The 25535-nt window shown below is 41.2% G+C and overlaps 1 protein-coding gene across 9 annotated transcripts in view; it reads right to left on the bottom strand.

Moving 5' to 3' along the window:
* The window catches only part of LOC137320789 (microtubule-associated serine/threonine-protein kinase 4-like), a 372901-nt gene that overhangs the window by 217566 nt on the left and 129800 nt on the right, over positions 1 to 25535 (bottom strand). For 2 of the 9 annotated variants that reach the window (XM_067982627.1, XM_067982629.1), the window contains exon 1: positions 15897 to 15971. The exons of the other annotated variants lie outside the window; for them this stretch is intronic. In XM_067982627.1, coding sequence (XP_067838728.1) covers positions 15897 to 15935 — 39 coding nt within the window. In that variant the 5' untranslated portion in view covers positions 15936 to 15971. Of the gene's footprint in view, positions 1 to 15896; positions 15972 to 25535 lie in introns of those variants that run through there. 9 annotated transcript variants of the gene reach the window in all.

The following is a 25535-nucleotide window of genomic DNA, read 5'->3' as shown; positions in this document are numbered from 1 at the left end:
ATTTATTCATTCAAAGTAATTACTTCTATGTGAATTACTCTGGGAGGATCTGAGATGTAATAAGGCAATGTAGAATCACAAGGTAGTTCTTTTGTTTTTCAGGACGAGATCTGAAGGGCAATGAGCCAGAGTGAGTAACACCAAGTTCCTCCCTGTTGCTTGAGTTACATGACCACGGTAGTGACAAACCATACTGTTGCTGACATGCTTTTCAAAGTATTTATTGCTAACCAGGCTGCTCAAAAGTTCATGTTGTTTGTACAGTTAACGATGCAGGTGTTCTCATACATAAAGGCCAGGCCCTGTGAAAATCAGTACACCACCCTGTGAGGGACGTCTTAAGTTAATTGCATAACAGGGAGAGAAACTAAAGCCACAGTCTGCCAAAAAAAAATCACTTCTTGAAACCACCATCTTAGGGAATGCCTCTTGATTGACAGTGACTTCTTGGGATAACAGAAAGTGCCAATGACCATTGTGCAAGAAATTCTAGCTGCAAGACGTAGAGAAGATGTTTCCACTTGTGGAGGAAGTCCAAAACTAGGGGTCATAAATACAAGATAGTCACTAAATCCAAAAGGAATCCAGGAGAAACTTCTTTACCCAGAGAGTGATGAGAATGTGGAACTTGCCACCACATGGAATAGTTGAGGCAAATAACATAGATGCATTTAAGGGGAAGTGAGATAAGTACATGAGGGAGAAGGAATAGACGGGTATGCTGATAGGGTTAGATGAAGTAGGCTGGGAGGAGGCTCGTGTGGAGCATAAACACGGGTATAGACCAGTTGGGCTGAATGGCCTATTTCTGTGTTGTAAATTCTATGTAATTCTATATAATTAAGGGTTTTGTGTAAAAGAGAAAAATAACTGAATAAGTAATATCATTGAACCATGCCACAAGTACGGTTGCCAAGGTAAACAACTGTAAGCATTGATACAGTTGTGTTAAGTTGTAAGGAGAAAGATCAGACAGCTGTCATATTCACTGTGTCTGGGTACTGGTGTCCCGAATGCTTGTAGTTCCTTCAGATGATTAGTCATGAGGCACTTAAATGGTACAGCATTCCGCAGAGATATAGTCAAAGGCATAAAAGAGCTTTCATGACAGACAGCTCATGAGTGTGGCTTTCCTTGATTAAATGTGAACTGGTGTTCCCTGCTGTGTTGTCAAACCCCAACTGAAGACATTAGGCTGAAATTTTGCCACAGGCGCTTAGGAAGGTGCTGGCCCACTCATCATTCACTGCCACTACACAAGGCTGCCACATCTTCTGCATTACGGTGATAGGGTATTATATTCACTTACACTTTGTTTAATTCAATACAATGAAATGCTTACTCTCCTAGCAGCAATCACACAGATGCACAACCCTGGAACCCCTTCCTTCACGTTAATAGCCTGATACTCCTATGCCACTTGGCACACACTCTTCAATTGCTAGCCTTACCTTCATTTACTCTTAACTTCCGGCAGGACAAACTGGTACCCAATGCTCACCAGAGGCAGACCGTAGGAGGGGAGTATCCCTACTTTGAAACACCACACCCCACTTTGAGGAGAAGGCCATGGAGCTCCTGGGGAGGCACCCACTCTTGTCGTGGGAGTGGGTGAGGTGGTCAGCATACTGCCGGCGTCAAGTTAAGTGACTGAACACCTACACCCTCGGCTCGGCATCCCTAAAACACCATACCGATACAATCTTCCACCACTGCCTTCTCGGTCTCCTTAATCCAAGGTCAATCTTTCACGTTTCTCTGCACTGAAACAGAAAGGGCTGCCAAGCACAGTAAAGGTGTGGAGATGCCGGTGATGGACTGGGGTTGACAATTGTAAACAATTTTACAACACCAAGTTATAGTCCAGCAATTTTATTTTAAATTCACAAGCTTTCGGAAGCCTCCGAAAGCTTGTGAATTTAAAATAAAATTGCTGGACTATAACTTGGTGTTGTAAAATTGTTTACAAGCACAGTAAACTCAGTGTGCTAAAGGTTAACCTATGTGACAAACTGATGCCTGGCACAGCAAACATGGACTTTGTTAAAGAATTCAGAAGAAAATAGTTGGATTCCAAATTCTATACAGAGAGGAGGCCTATAGTCTTGGTACCCATGCAGAAGAGACAAAAAGTGCTTATGCAGATCCTGAATGGACATGGTCATCAAAGCAAGCTTAATGAGCTAGTGGCTTGAATTTACTGACAACCATTAAATAACTTATTTAACTTGCTGAACCAATGGAAAGGCAGGGAGCAGCAGCCATGCAAAATGTCACAGCTACTGCAATTCTAAACCCATTGAAAAGATTTGTAAATATGACCGACATAACACCTAGCCAGGAATAGGTCAGAGGTGTCCTTAAGTAAATGACAACATATTAGTTACCCACATCAATACAATGAATGGGAAATCACTGCTCAACATTAGGGAAAATATTTAAGAAACTTATTGCAGATAAATAAAATCTGAAAAAAAATAGTATAGAACAGCATGTTTATTTTCATTAGAAGAAAAATTATTATTCAGAACATTAATATTAACAGCATTAATATATAGAACATTTTAAGGGGGAGATCAGCAATTAAGATCTTAAATCTTACGATCATTTTCTCTTGGTAGCTTTTAAAGATAAAACAAAATCTCCTGAAATGTTGTGGAATTTATGCTGATAGGCATGGCAAAAATTGCATTTACACAACAAACAACCATTTCACAAGCAATGAATTTATAAGCCATCCTAAACCTACAAAAATAACTATGATGGCAGAATCTACCTAGATCAGATTGCAAACATGGACACATTGTTGATATGACAATGTGACAGAAAAGTAGCATATTTCAGAAATGGAAATATAAAATGAGATTTTAAAGACTCCATTTACAAGCTTTGCTCAGGAAAAATAATTCATTTTCATTTCACTGTGGATACTGCCGGATTTATGAATAATTTACATTCTTGCTTGTCAGTTCAAAAAGATCTTTAAAAATCTTACTGATTCACTCCAAGCAGCTCTCGGTTATTTACCTTACAATAAACGTGTGATAGTTGTCGATGAACATAGAAATGAAGACAAATCGACAGAGCCTTGGAGTACCATCAAAATATGTCAATATTTCTGTGCAGTAATTTATTTCCAAATTGTGCTATAGTGCTCTGCAATGGGTTAAAATTAATATTTTAAATTATTTGGTTGGCTCCATCAAATTGGCTTCTGGAGGTTGAATGCATTCCATTCCAACTTAGCATTGGATATTTTTTATCTCCCTTTCCCACCAAATAAACTCAGCTTAAGCTATTATTTCAAACAAGACAAATTTTTCTTGCAAGATTCTGGCACTCTTCCCAGTGTTGCTCATTAAGTAACTTCATCGACACCTAAATATTGTTATCAGATTCTCCTTGGTCGGCAATAAACATGACCCTTCTACAACTGCAGTACATTACACACCAGAACCTTTCCACCTAATATTCACATAAGGCCTATGATATCTCAGCATGCAGAACATTACTGTTTATAGTATTGTCCTTCCCACTGCTAGGCCAATGTTACAGTAGCACTGTTGCAAACACTGTATGTCATATAAACACAAACCATTTTAATTTTAATTCGGGTTCCTTTTATTTGACGCTTGATGCCAACATATATTACATAAAGAAAAAGAACTTGCATTTATACAGCGCCTTTCATGACCTCAGGATGTCCCAAAGAGCTAAACAGCCAATAAAGTGCTTTTTGAAGTGTAGTCACTGTTGTAATCTAGGAAACACGACAGCCAATCAGCATACAGCAAGGTCCCACAAACAGCAATCTTTTTGTTTAGTAACGTTGGTTGAGGGATAAATATTGGTCAGGACGCCAGGAAGAACTTCCATGCTCTTCATCAAAATACAGCCATGAGATCTTTTACGTCCACCCGAGAGCAGACAGGGCCTCGGTTTAACATCTCATCCGAAAGATGGATTAACCACATTAGGATAACCAAAAAGCTCACTGATTCCATTTATAAATTCAGGCAAAATAATACTTGTTATAATAAGTTTGACAGTTTAAGAAATAAAGCATTTTTCCCCAATGCTTATCAAAGGTAAAAGTTTTAATTTGGCATTGCGACCAATGGATATAAGGGGGCTAACATTTTCTTCTCAATTATACTGTTGCAAATCAAAGCGTTCTGTGTGCCAGTGTTGCCACCACCACAAACAACAGGCATTTATATCACGCAGTTAGCACAGAAAAATGTCATTTCACCGAGGCACAAGTTAAAAATGGACAATGAGCCAAAAGTGAAAATACATAACAAGGTGACCAAAAGCTTGGTCAAAGACATGAGTTTCAAGGAGGACAGGGAAGTGTAGAGGAAGGAGTTTAGTGAGGAAATTCCAAAGTGTTGGGCTTAGGTGGCTGAAGGCATGCCTACCAACGGTGGAGTGAAGGCGGGGGTATTCACGAGAGACTGCAGTCAGAGGAATGAAGATTTCGGGGGGGGGGGGGGGGGGGAGAAAGAGAGAAGTTGCATTGCTGGAGGTTAGAGACAAAGAAAAAATGAGAAATTTAAATATGGAACTGGGAGCCAACGTAGGTCGGAGGACAGGGGTGATAGGCAAGTGGGACTTGATGCGGGAAAGTATATGGACAGAGTTTTGGACGAGCTGACGTTTACAGAAGGTGGAGAATGAGAGATGTTATGGAACTGGAAGTAGGCAGCCTTTGTGTTGGAGAAGATTATGGGGTTGGAAGCTCAGCTCAGGGTCAAATAGAGTGCCAAGGTTGCAAGATTTAGACAAAAACAGATGCCAGGGAGGGGGATGAAGCAAGTGGCGAGGAAAGAATCGCACACATTCAAGCATGCTCTAAGCTTTTTCAATCTTAAGGCCACACAGAGCTTCATATCCTGCTCTCTTTCACAAACTGACACTACCAGTTGTACCAAGGCTTGTCAACTCTGGTTGGATGCATTCAAGGGGTTTCATCACATGACCTCCTGCCTGTAACCACCCCGTCCTCACGCTCCCACCACTGATTGTCCAATATGTCCATCCTCTCAGCACACAGCCTTCCCACACCAATTGGAAAGCGAAAAGACTGTCTGTTACCCGATTGGATGATTTTCACCATCTCCGATATATTTTTATGCCTCTATGATTTTTCTCCGGGGTACTCTGCACTGTCCGGGTGATTAACTTTTACTTCCTGGAAATTCCGCTAGTTGCACCTCCTATGATCACTATTCCAATTTACATCAAACCCAGCTCACTTGCAATTCATCCAGATTCATTAAGTAACACCTTTGCATGTATACATATACACCTAACTGCTGCTTTCATACAATTCAGGAGCTGGTTAAGATATTTAAAAGGAACACTGATTTTTCTTCACTTAACATCTTTTGTTGGTACGGTGTCCAACACATTTTACATTTTGGTTGAATATTATGTGGACGGTGAGGAGATCAACGATGAGATGCAACACCGTGGGTGAATGTCGGAGACTGGGATAGAAAGGGTTAATCAGGGAGACTGCAGCAGGCCAGACTGATTCTCTGAAGAAACTTGTTAGTGTAATATTGCTGTGTTGTTGTTTCAATTGTAACTATGTGAAATGTTAGCTTTATATCTAAAGAAACATAATGGGCCAGAAATCGCACCGAGCGGCAAGGCAACGCCCATCGCAGCTCCTGCGAATTTAATTAACGAAAATACTTGCTGCGGGTTCTGTGGCATCCAATTGCTTGAATTTGAACTTTAAACAAAACGAGCGCCGTCAACCCAGCCTCCGAGCAGTGTGAGTTGCTGCGCGGCTGGAAACGTCTGTGAGGAGAAGACACGCCCACAAAATCTGAGAGGAAGTGAAGTCATGCCCACAGATTCAGGCTGCATTGCATTATATACTGGATGCCATTGTAAATTTTTTTAAAAAATTTTTTTACAAAATACCAAAGAAATAATTGATTAAAGAGATAGAATGGAAAAGTAAAAAAAATTACATTTTAATTTTTTTTTAAAAACTGACCAAAAACGATTAAAATGAGTATAATGAAACTCCACGTTTTTAAAAGTTAATTTTTAGTTGTTTGGCAGTCATTAAGACTAACCTCGCTTTTAAAACTTACTTTAGACCTGGTATTTTTAAACGTACCTATTTGGTGGCGTAATTAGTTACTTTCCAGCTGAGCAGATAATCAAGTTGGTGCTTCTTCAATGATTTCTCTGATTGCAGCGTGCGATGGCCCTTTAATTCGAAGCTGTCATATCGCCGGTGAACTACTAGGAGCAAGTTCTGGATTTCCGCATTTCACTGCGCATGTGCAAACGCGGAAACTTGCTCTTTCAATTCACCATTGAAAACTGAGGGCGCTGTTGAGCTCCTCCGTTATTTTGGGAGAGATTTTTGGCCCAATGTAACTTAAGTAGTTTTAAACTACAATATTTTGAAATAGCTAATAAATGTCTGGGACGTTTGAAATAAAGCCTATGTGGGAACTAATCAGATAGCAAGCAGTTGCCTGTGTGGGAAATGCTGAGGTTGGATGTATAAAAGGCATCTGTGGACATGTAAATTGGATGACTCCTACAGTTGAATTGCCATCAGAAAGGGAAAGAATTTGCTGGGTGAAAGGTAGTTGATGTTTACCAGTGTTAATTGCAAGGACTTCAGCAGCAAAGAGGTGTCATCCATTCAGTCAAGTATAACAAAGTTCGTGGGAAAGCTTATACACAAGAGAGTAGCAGATTCAGTCACATAGCAATGACCAGAAAGGGTATAAAGGGAGAGGGTATGCAGCTCAGCAATTAGCTACAGTGAATCCTCCATAGAAGAAAGAAGAGCTCAGGACAGAGATCACTGTGTCCTGTTAGTAAGGTTGCCCCATAGTGGAAAGTAATGCAGTATCTTTTTACTGCTATGGACATATTGCTGCTTTGCTGGTACTTGAAGTCTGTCATAAATAAAAAAATTAAATTTATTTTTAAAAACATACACGTGCAGTCATGTCTGATTCAACAGGCCTGAACTCAAATTATACTTAGAGACACAGGACATTTCAGGGCAGAGCTTACTCATTCAGGACGCCGTTCCTCAATGGCGTCCTCTTCAACCGCCGCAAAAGCATCGGAGCAAGTTCGGCAAACACACACATGCGCAGTAAAACTCCGAAATCGTAAACTTGCTCCGATTGGTTCACTAGCGTTTTGGCAGTTACGAATTAAAGGGCCGCCTACGCTAAAATCACTACAATCACCAAACAATCGTAAATTTATCCATCAGCCCAGCTGGAACGAAGATACTTACGCCATGAGAAGGTAGGCTTGAAAATACCAGCCCTACACTACCTTTTAAAAGCACAGAGACTTATAATGACTGCAAAACAACAAAAAATTAAATTTTTAAAATGTGGAAAGTCTAATTATTCCTATTTTAATATTTTTTAACTTAAAAAATTAATTTTTAACTTTTAATTTCTGTATGTTTCAGTACATTATAAATCATTTCATTGCCTTTTTATAATAAAGTGTATTATGTTAAATTTTTAATTAGACTAACATAGGGAATGTCACTTTAAATGAATGAGTATTACTTGCCTGCTTGTGGGCAGGGCTTCCAGTCTCACAATCTTTGCACGCGCACATAGCCTGCGCTGATCTCAATGCACACCACTGGAGAAAGATTTCAAAATTAAGTAAATGGACATCGTGGCCTACGCAGTGAGTATATGCGTATTTTTTATCCGCAGGACGTGCGGAGAGCCTTGCCACGCCAGTCGGAGCAAGTTCCGGCCCATCGTTTGATCAACAACTTTTTCCACACTATTTGACATAATAGTCCTGTTAGCCATAGCTAAGGTCAAGTGCAAAGCAAAACTTCCTCTACAGTCCAAAAATATATCATAACTTCTGCCTCAGCACAACTGTCCTTAATGCATCACTGTGATACATACCCACACTACCCATCTTTGTGGCCTAAATGATAATGTCAAATTAGGACCAAATCATGGTCAGTTTTTCACAGTGGACTCATGGCCATTAATTGTTGGCTTGGCTCACTTGGTAGCACTTTCGCCTGTGAGTCAGAAGGTTGTAGTCTAAACCCGATTCCAAGACTTCTGCACCGTGCAGTACTGAGGGAGTGCTGCATTGTCAGAGCCACTGTCCTTCAAATGACATGTTAAACCAAGGCCGTGTCTTCCCATTCCGGTGACACGGCACCATAGAGCAGGAAGTCCTCCGGATGCCCTAGCAACATTTCTTTCCTTAACCAACACCAAAATAAATTAACCTTACATTTATCACATTGCAATTTGCACGATTGCTATGCCCAAAATGGCTGCCATATTTGCCTGCATAAGAAGAAATCGCTACATTTAAATTAATTCATTGTACGCGAGGTCCTTTGAGAGGTGTGGTAAGTTGCTGCAAAAATGTTAGTTTTTTTTTTAAAAAGATCGAGACTGTTTAGACTAATTTCTCGTGAGCCTTACAGCTGGCAGAGAGAAGAGGTTTTTATCCGATTAGTCTGAGCTGGATTTAAAGTGCAAGAAGCTGTTTTGAATCTTAAGTTTATTGCATATTATTGGGTAAGAGTAGAAGGGGCTTTACTCTGCATCCAGCCTATGCTGTTCGAGACCAGGGAGTACTTGATGCCTACAACAATAACTTGCATTTATACAGCGCCTTTAACGTAGTAAAACATCCCAAGGCGCTTCACAGGAGCGTTATCAAACAATATTTGACACCGAGCCACATGAGGAGATATCAGGACAGGTGACCAAAAACTTGGTCAAAGAAGTAGGTTTAAAGGAGCATCTTAAAGAAGGAGAGAAAGGTAGAGAGACAGAGAGATTTAGGGAGGGAATTCCAGGGCTTAGGGGCTAGTCAGCTGAAGGCACGGCCGCCAATGGTGGAGCAATGAATCATTTCATTTGCCTGTACTTTCAACCCTCATCTTAATGCACAAGGCTTTATTTTTTCTAAATCATCACAATCTAAATTTTGAACATCATAAGGATAATTAACTCATGCATTGCACAATGAATTGGGAATGCTTTCCTCAGAGGAGCATTAAACAATGTTTGTACAGTATTTTCAACTGTCAGAATAACTTCGCATTTAAGGCTGAAAGTAGAAACCACCTGAAAAAAACTGATAAAACCTTGGCATAAAACAAATGAATGCAAATACAGTAAAATGAACAAATATTTTACATTTACAAGTATCTTTACAAGCTATGATCAAGCAGCTTTGTTCAAAATAAGGGTTAGGGAAGGCTATGAAACTAGATTATTAGGATATTATAGCATGTGTAGTTCAGAATGGTTACCCAAAGGACTTCAGTTGGAGCATTTTCCCATCACATCTATTAGTATTAAATATAAAAGAATGCAAGTGCTAATTATCACAACATGCAAGTTAAGTTTGTGCTTTGTAGTCTACATCCCTCCATTTCCCAAACCTAAATAAACATAAACACCAGCATAGACCAGTTGGGCCGAATGGCCTGTTTCTGTGCTGTACATTCTATGTAATTCTATGTAAATGTAGCTGTGGCTCCAAAACCTGATTTCTTCTAAAGCACACAGGAGTCCTGTCAAATTTAATGGAATTATTGTTGCCGTTTGTTCCAGCTGGAACACATATCATGGCCATCAGTCAGGTATGAGGAACATCTGCACTAGTGCGGTTGACTAGACAACCCGGTTATGGTCTCCTCTAAGAGTGCAGGCATGTAAAACATCTCACAGCTAACCACGATACAATAATGTTATATGCTAAAGAGGCTTAGACTATAAACCTGAAACAACTTTACAATTTAGAACATCACAAATAGAGGTAGGAAAAATATTCACGTTACCTAATAGAATTTCGAGGCCTGGAAATTCGATTACGCCCAAAAACGGGCAGGGGACGGGGAGTGCACTGCACGCGGCTGTTCACGTGGGCGCAAGGGCCATGTGAAATTCATGCGAGCAGCTCATCATAAAGAGCCAGGCGTGCAGCCAGCACTGCTTACTGGCTGCGCGTCTGTTTGAGAGGGTGTGGGAAATCGGGCTTCAATGATGCAACTTCAAGGCAGCCAGCACCTCTTAAAGGGAAACTTCAGAGAAACCACAAATGGAATAGTGGCTGCAGAGGTACAGAGAGGGCAGCAAGACTCTCCGATGCAGTGATGGAGGCTCTGGTCTAGGTAGTGGACAGAAGGGCGACCCTGTTTGCCCTCGGGGGCAGAAAACCCTCCAGGCAACACCTCCGCCACCAGTAGAAAGAGGTCAATGTCAGGAATTTAGCTCCTAGGACATGGCTGCAATGCTGGATAAAGTTCAATGACCTCACCAGAGCTGCCAAGTAAGAATCCTACCTCTCACATCAATTATTCCCTCCTCACACCTGCACCACCTTCAGCCTCACTACGCACAGCACTAGCCCCCCACCCTTTCCTTCACACTCTTACAATCACTGCACTACACCGCCTTCTGCTCCTACTCGCACACTCTGCACTTCCTACTCTCACCACTATTGCAACCCTCACAACTTACACACAGCATGTGCACCCATTGCACCATGACACACACATTCTCAAAAACATTTCACAAGACTGTCACTAACACACTGCCTTCTTTCTTACAGGACGAGGTTGCACACAACATGTGGCAGGAGGCAGCGACTGAAAGAGGCCGTGCCCTCCTATACACTCTTTCCCACTCGAGGATAACGTGCTGACCATCGCAGGCAGGAGAGTCACAGCCATGGCAAGCGGCAACGCTGGAGGAGATGTTACGCAGGGTTTTTTCACACTGTATCCTCTCTTTCCCCTTCTATCTCACTCTATATGAGAAACTGCAGCTGCTTTCAGCAGCCACTCATCTCTCTCTTCTCTCCACACTAAAAGTCCCTCTCTTTCATTTCAGGTGCTGAAAATGTTGAAGTCCCTGTGCCAATGGAGTGAGATGTGGCCAGCCTTCCTGAAGATGTGCCACCACTCCATCTGACCATAGCAAGTACCAGCTCAGACACTGGCACCATATGTACTTTAGAGGGTAGGCTAGAGGAGGGTCTTCATGTGGTGAATCACCCGCCACAAGTGCGCAGGAGCGAGGGCAGGGGGATAGGATTTTCAAAGTTCTGGAAGGAATTGCATGCCATCCTTGAGGTTGTCAGATATATATCTGTCTGGGGCTAGGTATCCTGTGTGCCACAAGCACAGTACCATCTTAAGAATTCTGCACTCACAAATAAAAAACAAGTTTCCTGTAAGGGTAGTACTTTGGGTAGATAACACCACCTGTCAGAAGTTAGGGCTCTTTCTCTTAAATGAGTGATTGCTGTACTTCATATTGTATGCAAAATATTATGTAGATATGACAGGTGACACCAAAAGCACCTCCTCTGTGGCTGCAGGGGCACTGCACAGGCTAACAGCTGAGTGGGCCTGTGGTGTTGGCTGGAGCAAACACTTGCCAGAAAGGAAAGCAAACGCTAAGGCTGCAGACTATATAGTGACTATAATTAAAGGCAGTATCAAGGTCTGAATACATTACATTAACATGGCAACACTGGTTGCTCAATCCCTCATAATTATACTTATCAGGTCAAAGCCTTCTTTCAAGGTGGTTTTTAGAGAAGGGGTTTCTCTTCCCCGATTTTAATCGCTCCACCATTGGCGGCCGTGCCTTCAGCTACCTAAATATCTCTGCCTCTCTATCTTCCAAGAGGCTCCTTAAAACCTACCACTTTGACCAAGCTTTTGGTCACCTGTCCTAATATCTCCTTATTTGGCTTGGGGTCAAATTTTGTTCGATAACGTTCCTGCGAAGCGCCTTGGGACATTTTACTACATTAAAGGCGGTATATCAATGCGAGTTGTTGTGGTTGATGCTCCGCCTGAAGTTATTTTGGAACTTCATCAGTAGGTTCAGTGTTGGTTGTTTGGGATCCATGCACACATCCTACTAGGAAGGTCCCAAAATCTCCAAGACTGACCAGAGGTGCTACTTAACATATTGCAGCTGGCTGAGATATTAAGCCATGTCAGACCCAAACAGTAATTGTGTGTCAACATCTGACTGTTTGACATCAATGGAAGTACTGGTCCAAGTTCCTTAATTTAAGGATTGATCAGACTCCTGACAGCTTCCCCTGCCGATCTAGTCTTTATTCCAGCACTGAAAGGCAGCCAGGCTACATTTATGCAAAGATATTTTGACAAAAGCAGGTAAGGAACACAAGCTTAGTTAACTCCAGAACCTTCACCATAACTCTGAGTGAACAGAGAATGTTTTGGTCCAAGAACTGAATACAATGTCCAAGAACTGAATACAATGTTCTGAACTTGCATATCTGTTTGATTTACAGTCCTGAATGTAAATTGGGCTCAAAATATCTGATCAGTGGTAATATTTCAAAAATTGAACCTCTCTACCGCTCTCTCCTCCTTTAAGACCCTCCTTAAAACCTACCTCTTTGACCAAATTATTGTCACCCCTCCTAATATTGCCTTCTTTGGCTCCGTGTCAATTTTCTTCACTCCTGTGAAGAACCTTGGGATGTTTTCCCATGTTAAAGGCACTGTATAAATTTACGTTATTATTGTTACTGACCAATGCAGTCTATTCTTTCAGGGTTACTTTGCAGGTTTTCATAGCCGCATTGGAGAATTTCAATAGCAAAATTTGCAGTTTTGGCCACTGGCATTGGATGACAACAGACGTTAAAGGCAAAATGAGAATGACGACACACAAACTGAGAAACTTAATGCTTGGAAATAAACCCATGTTCCAAAAGTGATGCATTGGAGCTGAGGCTGTAACATCAGAATGGAAAAGAAAACCGCAAAACCTTACATGTGCCTGTACTACAAACAAACCCGTGAAATACAGTGACTATGCAAAGTTACGCCACTGCATCCTCAATCATATGATCAGCCCAGTGATACAGCGAAGGGTTACATCAATACGCAGAGTTTTCAAATGTGGATTTACACATGCAGATCTCCAAACAATGGGGTAGATTTTCGTCTTCACCACCCGGGCAGTAGTCTGGCAGGGTGGGTCACACGCCCTTTATAGAATCCACCTGATTTTCATTCCATTGACGTTTAACCTGAGAGAATATAGAAACGCAGACCCAGAATTTGTAACAGTCGGTGGGAATTTAGTGGAATTATCAAAATATTTGATTTAAGCAATTTAAGAGTAGACTGCACATTCTACAGGGAAGGGGAAAAAAAATCAAAATCTCTAACCAGTGAGGGAATCCTAATGCAAAAAAAAAATTTCTATCCACACTTTAATACCAACGAGGAATGGACATATCGGCAAAAGTTCAACTGAGTTCACAATGAATTGTAGCAGATTTGTGAAATTGAACTATGTAGTTTTCTCATTAACTCTGCTGATTTTAGATAATCTTTGCTGAAGCACTGAGTGTCTTTTTCCCCTTTGAATTACCCATCAAGCAGAATTATTTTATTATGAACACCAGAGAATTCCAAAGCTACGAACGGGCTTCACTGTTAGCATCACTAAATGACACATAAAAGCTGCTTAATCCGCTCTACAAGATAAATCATTCTTCTGCCACATGCATGTGAATGTTGTTACTGCCAATTCTTCACATGTTTGACTTGTGCAATTGTCCATTGAATAGGCTAGGAGACATAGAGGAGCAGCTCAGGAAGCAGCAATTTCCCATCAACCAGTACAACCCAAAGTAAACTGCTACTGTCAATAGCTATGAATATTTTATTGCCAACACCTAGACTTGGGGAGGGGGTTACAGGACAAAACCACACTTCTAGATATTTGTCAAGCCTCAGGGCTACCAAAAAAGTATTTCCTTGCACTGGCCTTATATCAACATTTTTAAATAAAAAGGAATTCAGCACATGCAAAGTAAATGATATCACAAACACACAATTCCTGCTAATGTACACACCAGATAAAAGCTGGCAATTCATTCACAGCCGGCACGTGTCATACTCATACATATCTCAGTATCAGCTCCTATATACGTATTCTAGATCATCTGTATACCTGCCATAGTACAGCTTTAAAAACACGACAAGCTGTGCTGCAGATCAAAGACCTGATGTTCATTTGTCTTGCTCCTCTCACGAACACATCTGCATAAATGGCTTAGATCTCTGGTATATAAAGTGCCATCTCTTGTACAAGTTGCAGACAGCTCCGAGGTGACATCTGCAGATTATGTAGATGATACGTGTACTGGCGTAGGTTTTTGATCTGATTTCTATTCTAAGCCATTTTCTTAAAAAGTAGGAACTCCCTCCTCGTAAAACAACAAAAAGTTTCCTTTCAGGCACATTCAAGCTGCAGTGTCCCAGCAATTGTATATTTCACGTGTAAACTGTAATCATCAAAATAAACTTAATTGCTAAAATTGGATCGGTTTTGAAAAAAAATTCATGCCTCTCGATTCCAGGCTCAGTGATCAAAGACTGGAGGGCAGCAGCATTCTTATACATCCTGCCTGCTTCTCAACTTCAGTTCCAATTACAAAGATATAAAATATCTCCAAAACAGACTTCAGTTGAAAATGTATTTTTTTTTAAAAGCAGGTATTCTATAATTAGGACTTTTATACAGAATTATTTTTGAGGGTGCAATGCTGCATTTTACAGTCATACACCTGCTTACATAAATTAATCTGTACTAGGCAGACTATTTTAGTATTTGACAATGTAAGTGAATGCACCGGACTAAATCCATAAGCTTCCCTAATTTTAAGGTATGGAGCAGCTTAGCTATACAGATCAGCGAGATCGCAGGTTTAATTCCTAGTTTCTGTTCAGCAAGCTGACGATCAGCACAGGCAGCACGAATGAGCAGTGCAGTTGGTGTTCGTTAGGGAAAGAAAAAAAATCAGCCAGGATTCCTGCTCTTGGTCACCAACGGGCAACCCCTGCTAGAAGTGCAAACACCAAGTGAGAAGATGATCAAACTTGGGCATGATGGCTTCCCATGGTCAAATAGTCTGCCTACACTCACTAAAAGAATGGTTGCAGGTACAGCAAGGCACCCGTGAAACTGTACCCCCCCCAAAAAAACATCAATGCCTTGTGGGGGTGGGGGGGAGGGGAGGGGAGGGAGGGGAAATTACAGAAAATTGGCAGGAAAAGAAGGGACAGTTGCATGAATGAAAATATAACTTTTTATTGTCACATGCCGGATTGATGGGTCGGACATATCAAAAGAAACATGCACTTAATTTAAAAATTCAGAAGTTTGAAATATTCAAATCACAACCTACACTTAATAAAATGAAAATAGACACCAATATTCCGGTGATAAAATCCATAATAAATGTACAAAACGACCCCAGTTAAAAGAACACCATCTCTGCTTTAAATGTTGTCGATATGTCCATTAACTTGGACAACTAAACTTTCTGAATCACAATGAAGAACAAAATGCGCCCTCAAAAGAGTGCACGGTAAACGTGAACTTCAATGCCTGAACACAGAAATTACAACAGGAATGCAAAAATCAGATGTGAAGTGGAGAGTTCCTATTCACAAGAATGAATGTGCCATTTTCATTCTTCTAGCTCTGAAAAACTTTACAAAATGTTATCGTGAGCACAAAGAGTAGCATGTGTAGTTTAAGCAAAGCACCTTTCACTGCCTTTCAAATAATGCAGTACAACTGCAACTAATTCATTTGAGTAAATCTGCAAGATATCAGCCTGTTATTTTTCAATGACACCATTTAGAGCTACATATTGTTTAAAGTACCACCTTTTCCAGTATCATATCAAATTAGGATACAAATGTTTGTACATTACAAGGTTTTCTTTAAACAACCTAAAGGAATGTAACGAAAGGTATTAATAATTCAGACAGTGAAAAGGCTTTCTCACCTCAAGAATAAAGTGCCGCAGCTTACCTGAAGCCCTCGACGTCTGAGAATGCTGGACTCATCCATGTTACCCTTCGTTTTTTCTCATTTCTTCCACTATATGGCCATGCTGCAGTGCCACAGACCTCACCATGCTAATTCTGATCCTTGCAGCTGCTAAACACTTACATCACAGCAATCCCGATTGGAGAATGAAAGTCAGCTGACTGTTTCTAGTTATTCACTCCAGTAACTTCAGGAGATCATGAATGCTGCTGTGCATAGCAGCAAGTGGGCTCCTGCACTGCTCGCTCACACACACACACACACACACACACACACACACAAGCTAGCTAGAAAACAAAAATGCTTCTATAGTTGTCCACCTCCCTTCAAATCGTTTTAAAAGATAGAGAATCCATGTAAAACCCACTAGTTTTCTCCTTCCTGGTCACGATGTTAAGTGGGCTCAAAACAAGCTTTTAAGGTCAAACATGAGTGTAAATCAGTGGTGACACCTCTGCAAAGATAGCAGCTGGATTTGACGGTGAGAAACTGGGACACATCCGGTTAGCAGTACAGCAAAGCTCCGTCTAGCACTCAGCTTTCCAGTGACTTCAAAAAAACCCAGAAATCTTAGAAAGCATACAAGCTAGCCTCAACAGTGGATGGCAATGATCCAGTCCATGACAGTATTTACACAAAATGCTGAAACCACATTCATTTCCTTAAACTTACATCTGTGAATTTTTAGTTTCAGTATATAAACAGATCAAGCATCTTCATTATTATGTTACAGTTATTGCATTAGTGAAACACAATGTTATCCACAAACAGGTAAGAATGCTGGATGCAGCTGTCCTCTATAAAAGATATTTACAGCGTCCCACATCAGCACATCAGAAAGCACAAATGTAGTCATGTGCATTCCCCCTTCTTTTGTTATGATCATTCGATTAATGAAACCGTATGATGAATATTAAGTATTCCAGTTTACCACATTTTTTGAGCTTAAACACAGATGAATTTATTAGTTACGTAATGTGAAGGGCCAGAGCCAAAATAACAAAAGTCAAGCTTTTACCGTTTAAACGAATATTTCTGAAATATTCAACTTGAATGACAAGAGTCATTAATAATTAGCACTCATTAAAATCAAGCTTCAGCATTATCGCAAAGAGTACTGGTGCATAAACATTTTAGTTATTAAAAAGATTAATGCTGTATTTTGGAACCAGACAATTAACAAGGACTGAAGAGTAGGAAGGTCCTTGTCTTACAGTAAAACACTTATCTGTGGCCATATATCAATATATTATACTTAGTCAATTGCCCAGACAGGGAACCACCCAACATTAACATGAGAAGTTACATTCAAACTTTTAAATGTTTTAATACTGTTTTTTTCACCAGATTGCATTTACTATGTACATAGTACAAATTCTAAGTAGTATGATAACAAAAACTTTATCTGTATACCGAATTCTAAATTTCCACACAGATAAGTCTATGTTTTTAAATGGAAAAATATTTTCTGTGCCTCAATGTGCAATATTCTTCAGATATTTTCAACATATTATGCTTCAAATACATCCATTCTGTGGAATAGGCGCATTCATTCCTTTTGCAATAAAAGCCCCATCACATTATTAGATTTGACGTCCTGTGCATGGGCAGGTTCCAGCAGGGTTTTATTTCTGACAATTTTCCAAACTGAACACTCCTTTTTAAACAATAGGCCTTATGCCCAAGCATGGCTAGTGTTTATATGACCAACCAAACCAACATGTCATGCACATGAATCCATAGTTTTTAAATTTATTTATAAAGAATAACATTCACAAGAAATAGACTGATTAACTTCTACTATTGAGCTCAGAATGACATTGATATATTCGCAAGTGAAAACATTTCCAAGACGTCAAGCTGGTCCACATTTCCTTGATGTAAACCAACAACAAAATGACATTAGATAGTATAGAAAGGTGGGCTAGATCATGAGGTGTTGACGTAGATTGATCAGGAATTGGTAGTCACTGATGATTTGATGTTTAAACCTTCCATTATATTCCCCAATCCTGATGCAGTGTAATACATAAGGCATGAGACCTCTGCTCTCTTAGCATTCAAAACACTGCTACTACTTCTCCATTTGGACAGCTAGATTGTCAAAAATCTAAGCATTTCAGCGAATTCCAAAAATGACACCACCAACACTGTAACAGCTGTTATGTTGCAGCATGAAGGTGCAAGTGTTCCCTCTGCTGGCTACATGTTTACTTTCATTAATACAACCAATGATTTAATGAATGAATGACTGCACCACAGCTACTCATCATACTGGTCTTGCAGATGTATAGAGGACTGGGGCAATACAAACGTCAGTAACAACAGGTTTTGAAAAAAAAAAAGTTTTAATTCCCTTCTTTCACCACACAGTCTCCTCTGAGCACATACTATCCTTCAAGGAGGTTAACTCCCCCACCGATCTCCCAATAGAACGCACACAAGAATGACCCAGCATGGCTTTCCCCTCCTATAAAGAACTAAGTGCCTGTGCTCCACTCATTATGATTTCATGATGTACTGAGATCAGTAAAGTCACCATGCTCACCAATAAGCAGTCTCATTTTTTTTTTAGTGTGCTTACCAGGGATACTCTACAGACATGGGGATATCTCAACTAAGATAGAATCACAGAATGATACAGCACAGAAGGAGGTCATTGGGCTCATCGTGCCTGTGCCGGCTCTTTGGTAGAGCTATCCAATTAGTCCCACTCTCCTGCTTTATTCCCATAACCCTGTAAATTTTTTCCCTTCAAGTATTTATCCAATTCCCTTTTAAAAGTTACCAATGAATCTGCTTCCACCACCCTTACAGGCAATGCATTCGGGATCATAACAACTCACTGCGTTAAAAAAATGTTTCCTCACATCGCCTTTGGCTCTTTTGCCGATCACTTTAAATCTGTGTCCTCTGGTTCATAGAATCATAGAAGTTTACAACATGGAAACAGGCCCTTCGGCCCAACATGTCCATGTCGCCCAGTTTATACCATTAAGCTAGTCCCAATTGCCTGCACTTGGCCCATATCCCTCTATACCCATCTTACCCATCTAACTGTCCAAATGCTTTTTAAAAGACAAAATTGTACCCGCCTCTACTACTGCCTCTGGCAGCTCGTTCCAGACACTCACCACCCTTTGAGTGAAAAAATTGCCCCTCTGGACCCTTTTGTATCTCTCCCCTCTCACCTTAAATCTATGCCCCCTCGTTATAGACTCCCCTACCTTTGGGAAAAGATGTTGACTATCTACCTTATCTATGCCCCTCATTATTTTATAGACTTCTATAAGATCACCCCTAAACCTCCTACTCTCCAGGGAAAAAAGTCTCAGTCTATCCAACCTCTCCCTATAAGTCAAACCATCAAGTCCCGCTAGCATCCTAGTAAATCTTTTCTGCACTCTTTCTAGTTTAATAATATCCTTTCGATAATAGGGTGACCAGAACTGTACACAGTATTCCAAGTGTGGCCTTACTAATGTCTTGTACAACTTCAACAAGACATCCCAACTCCTGTATTCAATGTTCTGACCAATGAAACCAAGCATGCCGAATGCCTTCTTCACCACCCTATCCACCGGTGACTCCACTTTCAAGGAGCTATGAATCTGTACTCCTAGATCTCTTTGTTCTATAACTCTCCCCAACGCCCTACCATTAACGGAGTAGGTCCTGGCCCGATTCGATCTACCAAAATGCATCACCTCGCATTTATCTAAATTAAACTCCATCTGCCATTCATCGGCCCACTGGCCCAATTTATCAAGATCCCATTGCAATCCTAGATAACCTTCTTCACTGTCCACAATGGCACCAATCTTGGTGTCATCTGCAAACTTACTAACCATGCCTCCTAAATTCTCATCCAAATCATTAATATAAATAACAAATAACAGCGGACCCAGCACCGATCCCTGAGGCACACCGCTGGTCACAGGCCTCCAGTTTGAAAAACAACCCTCGACAACCACCCTCTGTCTTCTGTCGTCCATCCAATTTTGTATCTTACTGACCCGTCTGCCACTGGAAAGAGTTTCTCCTTATTTACTCTATCAAAACCGTTCATGATTTTGAACACCGCTATCAAATCTCCCCTTAACCTTCTCTGTTTTAAGGAGAACAACCCCAGCTTCTCCAATCTCTCTATATAACTGAAGTCCCTTAACCCTCATTCTAGTAAATCTTTCTGCACCCTCTCTAAAGCCTTGACATCCTTCCTAAAGTGTGGTGCCCAGAATTGAACACAATAATCGATCTGAAGCTTAACCAGTGTTTTATAAAGGTTTACCATAACTTCCTTGCTTTTCTATTCTATGCCTTTATTAGTAAAGCCAAGGATCCCATATGCTTTTTTAACAGCCTTCTCAACTTGTCCTCATTCTTCCTGCCAAAATGTATCACGTCACACTTTTTTGCATTAAGTTTCATTGGCCATGTGTTTGCCCATTTCACCAGTCTGTCTAGGTCTATTGAAGTCTGTTACTACCCACCTCATTGTTTACTACATTTCCGACATCCGTGTCATCTGCAAAAATTATACCCTCTATTCCCAAGTCCAGGCCATTAACATATATTAAAAAGAGCTGTGGTCATAACACTGATCCCTGGGGAACACCACTGTATACTTCCCTCCAGTCTGAAAAACTGTTCACCACTACTCTCTGCTTTCTATCTCTTAGCCAATTTTGTATCCACGCTGCCACTGTCCCTTTAATCCCATGGCCTTTAATTTTGCTATCAAGTCTATTATGTGGTACTTTATCAAACGGCTTTTGAAAGTCCACATACACAACTTCAACCGCACTATCCTCATCAACCCTTTCCGTTGCTTCATCAAAGAACTCAATCAAGTTAGTCAAACACTATTTTCCTTTAACAAATCCATGCTGACTTTCATTTATTAGCCCATACTTTTCCAAGTGCCAATTAATTTTGTCCCGTATTATTGTCTCTAAAAGTTTCCCCACCATCGACGTTAGGCTGACTGACCTGTGATTGCCGGGTTTATCCCTCTCCCCTTTTTTGAACAGGGTGTAACATTTGCAATTCTACAATCCTCCGGCACCATCCCCATATCTAAGGAGGATTTGAAGATTGTGGCCAGAGCCTCCGCAATGTGCACCCTTCCCTCAGTAACCTAGGATGCATCCCATCTGGACCGGATGACTTTTCTACATTGAGTACTGCCAATCTTTTAAGTACCTCCTCTTTATTTTTATCCTAGCCAATATCGCTACTATTTCCCTTTACTGCTATGTTGGCAGCATGCAAAGTACTCATTTAGCATCTGAGCCATATTCTTTTCCACAAGAAGGTCTCCTTTTTGGTCCCTAGTTAGCCCCACCCTTCCTTTGATTATCCTTTTATTATTTATATGTTCATAGAAGTCTTTTGGGTTCCCTTTTATGTTAGCCACTTAACTATTCTCATACTCTCTCTTTGCCCATCTTATTCCCTTTTTTAGATCTCCTCTGTACTTTCTTTATTCAGCTTGGTTCTCTACTGTATTATGAACTGCTTCATTTTAATCTCCAGTCATCTTTAATCTTTAGTCATCCAGGGAGCTCTAGCTTTGGATGCCTTTCCTTTCCTCCTTGTGGGAATGTGAACTAGACCCCGCACTGCTTCCTTCCCTGTTGGGCTAGAAACACACTGATCGAGAAAGTTCACCTGTACACATTTCAGGAATTCCTCCCCCTCTTTGCCCTTTACATTGTTACTGTCCCAGTCTATATTGGGATAATTGAAGTCCCCCATTATCACTACTCTATAGTTTTGCATCTTTCTGTAATTTGCCTGCAGATTTGCTCCTCTCTTTTATTCGTTCATGGGATGTGGGCGTCGCTGGCATTTATTGCCCATCCCTAATCTCCTTCCCACTATGTGGTGGCCTATAGTATACATTCAATAGCATTCCTTAATTCTAACCAAATAGATTCTGTCTTTGACCCCTCAACTACATCATCCCTTTCCAGTGTTATAATAGTGTCTTTGATCAACGCTGCCACCCCGCACCCCCCCCCTCCTTTTTTATCCTTACCGATCTTTCTTGAATACCTTGTAGCCAGGAATATTAAGCTCCCAATCCTCCCCTTCTTTGAGCCAGGTCTCTGTTATTAACACTATATCATAATCGTATGTGGTGACTTGTGCCTGAGCTCACCAACCTTATTTACCACGCTACGTGCATTTACGCACATGCACTCCTGTCTGATCCGTCCTATTTCTGATCTATTCTGTACTCTAATGCTATTTGTCTCTCCTCTCTAATGTTTCATCCTGGTGCTCGTCCCCCTGTCAGATCGGGAAGAAATTTAAAACAAGCCTGGCATGGTAGGTACTGAGAATCTAAAGGCAGATAATTTATCACACAGACCCCTGTACAACCTCTAATGAATTCGACTTAAACTTTTATAGCTTGATAAATTTGGTCCATTACTTTATTGAAAGCCATTATACCATCCTGGCAATCTGCCAGTTATTCCTTTAACCAATACAGCCCATGGGAAACATTAAACCGGCAACAGTGCAATACAAGATTTTACAGGCAAGCTAGTGTAAAATACTGTTTATACAATTTTTAAAAAATAAAATACACCCACCATGTTTGTTGCTGCCAACATAGGGATTTAACCGCAGCAAGTGAAAGTTTTATGCTCGCTGTTAGTCTGTCCTCAATACTACTGGCAATGCTACAGAATAAACCCATTTTAAAAATTGGTTGGAAACACAGTTGCAGTAATGGAAGGAAAGCTCTTGTTAAAAACATTACAAAAGTAAAGATGGAGACATCCGGATGCATCAAACGAAATGGAGAAAAAGTGGAAAATAGTCAGAGAAAATAGAAAGCGACCACAAATAAAAGAAAAACTTTGAGAAAACAAGAAATACTGGGTGCTAAATTGCACCATGTAGTGCCCATTGTTTCGGCGCTACACAGCCTCTCCGACATCCAAGATGGTGTCTTGGTGCGCACGCACGTTTCCAGCATGACATGTGCCAGCTGCCATCTTGGTATAGGAGTTAGCGCAGGCGCAGATAACGAACACTGGAATCATGTAACGTCGGGAGAAAATGGCTTCAATCAGTGTGCAACGCTGATTTAAAGTGATAGACAACATTTTGGGACTTAATGCTCAACTGATCGCACAGACTTAACCCCGATCATCTGAATGTGTCTTAGAGTGCCTGGAGGACCCCCCCACCAACGCAATTTAAAGGGACCATACAGGATTACAGGTTAGTGGCTGGATTATTGCTTCTGGCTGCTGAGACATTTGTAACTGTTTTTGGAGGTTTCCTAGACTTAAATACTAGGACGCGGGGACATAGCCTAACATTTAGAGTCAGGACGTGCAGGAGTGAAGTTAGGAAATGCTTCTACACTCAAGGTGGGAGAAGTTTGGAACGCTCTTCCGTAGACGGCAGTTGATGCTAGCTCACTTGTGAATGTTAAATCTGAGATTGATAGATTTCTGTGAACCAAGGGTATTAAGGGATATGGGGCTAAGACAGGTGTATGGAGTTAGGTCACAGGTCCACCATGATCTCAATGAATGGCGGAACAGGCTCGAGGGGCTACATGCCACTGCCACTTGCTGCCTCCTGATATGCGCCACCTTCTCCTGCAAGAAAGCGGGATTTGTGTCTGGGTGATGTGCCTGTCATGGTTGAATAGCTGCCAGTGTGTGTGGCCTGTGAGTTGAGGGTGGACAGCTTGAAACAGTGGTAATGTGTAAGGGTGAGAGGAAGCATCTGGTTGGAAGAGTTGAGTACTGATGGAAAGAATTTTTTGGTATGTGGGGGATGGGGGTGTAGTGCATGGTGCAGTTGGTAGGAGACACCACTTGACAGTTGACCTCACTCACCTTGACCACTCATGTCAAAGCATTGAACTTCTTCCTACACTGCATCCATGCTCATGATGCTGTGCGCCCGGCATTGACTTCGTCCCCTGCTGCCTCCCACTGCCTTTTGGGTATATGTCTAGAGGGCCTCTTGCCCCCCCCACCCCCCCCCCCAGCCCTGTGGATATAGGATGTCCCTCCTTCTGTCCACCTCTTGCACCAAGGTCTCTAGTGCATCAGCAGAGATCCTTGGTGCATGCACTCTCGCAGGCCTGGTACCAACTCAGATCGGCAGATTGGTGAGGTCTGGCATGCAGATTGGAGGATGTGGGATTTAGTAATGCGCAGCCTTTATTCAATGTTTTAACAAAACTCAGTGTGTAAACATAGGGATGGGACCTGCATCTGTGTTTTACATGTGCGATGTATGATCTCTGTTCAGATTCCGTGCAGACAGTGGACTGTTATTTTCAGGTACCAGATACCTTTAAGAGATTTCTAAGACTGAGCTCCCCCGGTGGTGGAAAGTGCGAATTGCATTGATTCCACATGCAAGGCCTGGAATGGAACACCGATTGCAGGTGAGTCCTCGGGTGGGCCAAAACTTGCGTCCTGCCTGCGCAGGGGCCATTGGGCGCAGGGTAATAGCACATCACGCTACCTGCATCCAAAAACACCCCCTATCCAATTTTCCCCCCACTGTTCCCAGACTGAAGAGAGACCATTTATTTGTAAAATCTTTATATTTAATATTATACACTACAAGCAAGCAGAGATTTATCCTTGACAATAAACAGCTGAAACAGAGTGCTCAGGGTGATTTCTGCTGGCACCTGGTGAGCTCTAATGCCAGTGGCAAAAGAACAAACAGTAATGAGGAAGGGAATTCCTCCCATAATATGGAAAACTCTTCTTAATTATTAGGGCAGAGTGTCCCAGCTGCAGGTGGCAGATGTCACTGCCTCAACCATGATTTGAGGCTATGTGGAAACCAGCTGTAAATGGGCTAAGGTACACAAGAGAGTACAGCAGAAATTTTTTTTTAAAAAGTAAAAGAGAAATAGAAAGGTAAGATAAGGAATGAAACACAGAAAAACACAAAGGCCTGGAGTTTCCTCCGTGGGCACAACCTGGAAGTTGCACCCGGATCTGCACCCATTTTGCTGATGTCAAGTTACACCCAAGTATCCTCCCAATCTTATTAGCCAAACTCAAAATGGGCATAAATTGGAGTGAATCAGTGGAAACAATCGGGGCCCGAGGAAACAGTGAACCCATACCAGTATATTTCTTCTTTGAGTCTTAAAATGTAAAATTTCATTTAACTATCATTCATGCACATCAGGCACAGCATTTTTAAGAACCTGCAATCGGGGAAGCTTTTCAATTTTTAATGTGACTTGTACTTGTGACTTATGCCATAAAAATGCATTAAAAGAAACAGATAATACAGCGTAGGTCTCAGTGAGGATAACTGTTCTTAAAAATTGCAATTAAGAGACTGAAAAAATGACCGTTTTTTGTTGCTCCTGAAAATCTGGTTGTAATGTAGAGACCCCTCCCCCGAACAATGCATTTGGTGAATACTCGCATGAGAGAGTCAGGGGTGTAGCCAGTTTTGTGGGCGGAGATTCATTCGGACGTACAGTTTGATGGATGGAGATAAAAGATTGGGGAGACTTCGATGTATTGTAGTTACGTGCATAACTGACATATACCCAAAATTCTGCGATCTTTTAAGCCACATAATTTGCTTGCGCCCAGATTCCGT

This window comes from Heptranchias perlo, chromosome 4 (genome assembly GCF_035084215.1).
Source record: "Heptranchias perlo isolate sHepPer1 chromosome 4, sHepPer1.hap1, whole genome shotgun sequence".
In the NCBI taxonomy this organism is placed as follows: Eukaryota; Metazoa; Chordata; class Chondrichthyes; order Hexanchiformes; family Hexanchidae; genus Heptranchias; species Heptranchias perlo.
Note: the sequence above shows the minus strand (reverse complement) of the source record. Positions and strands in the feature narration are given on the sequence as shown.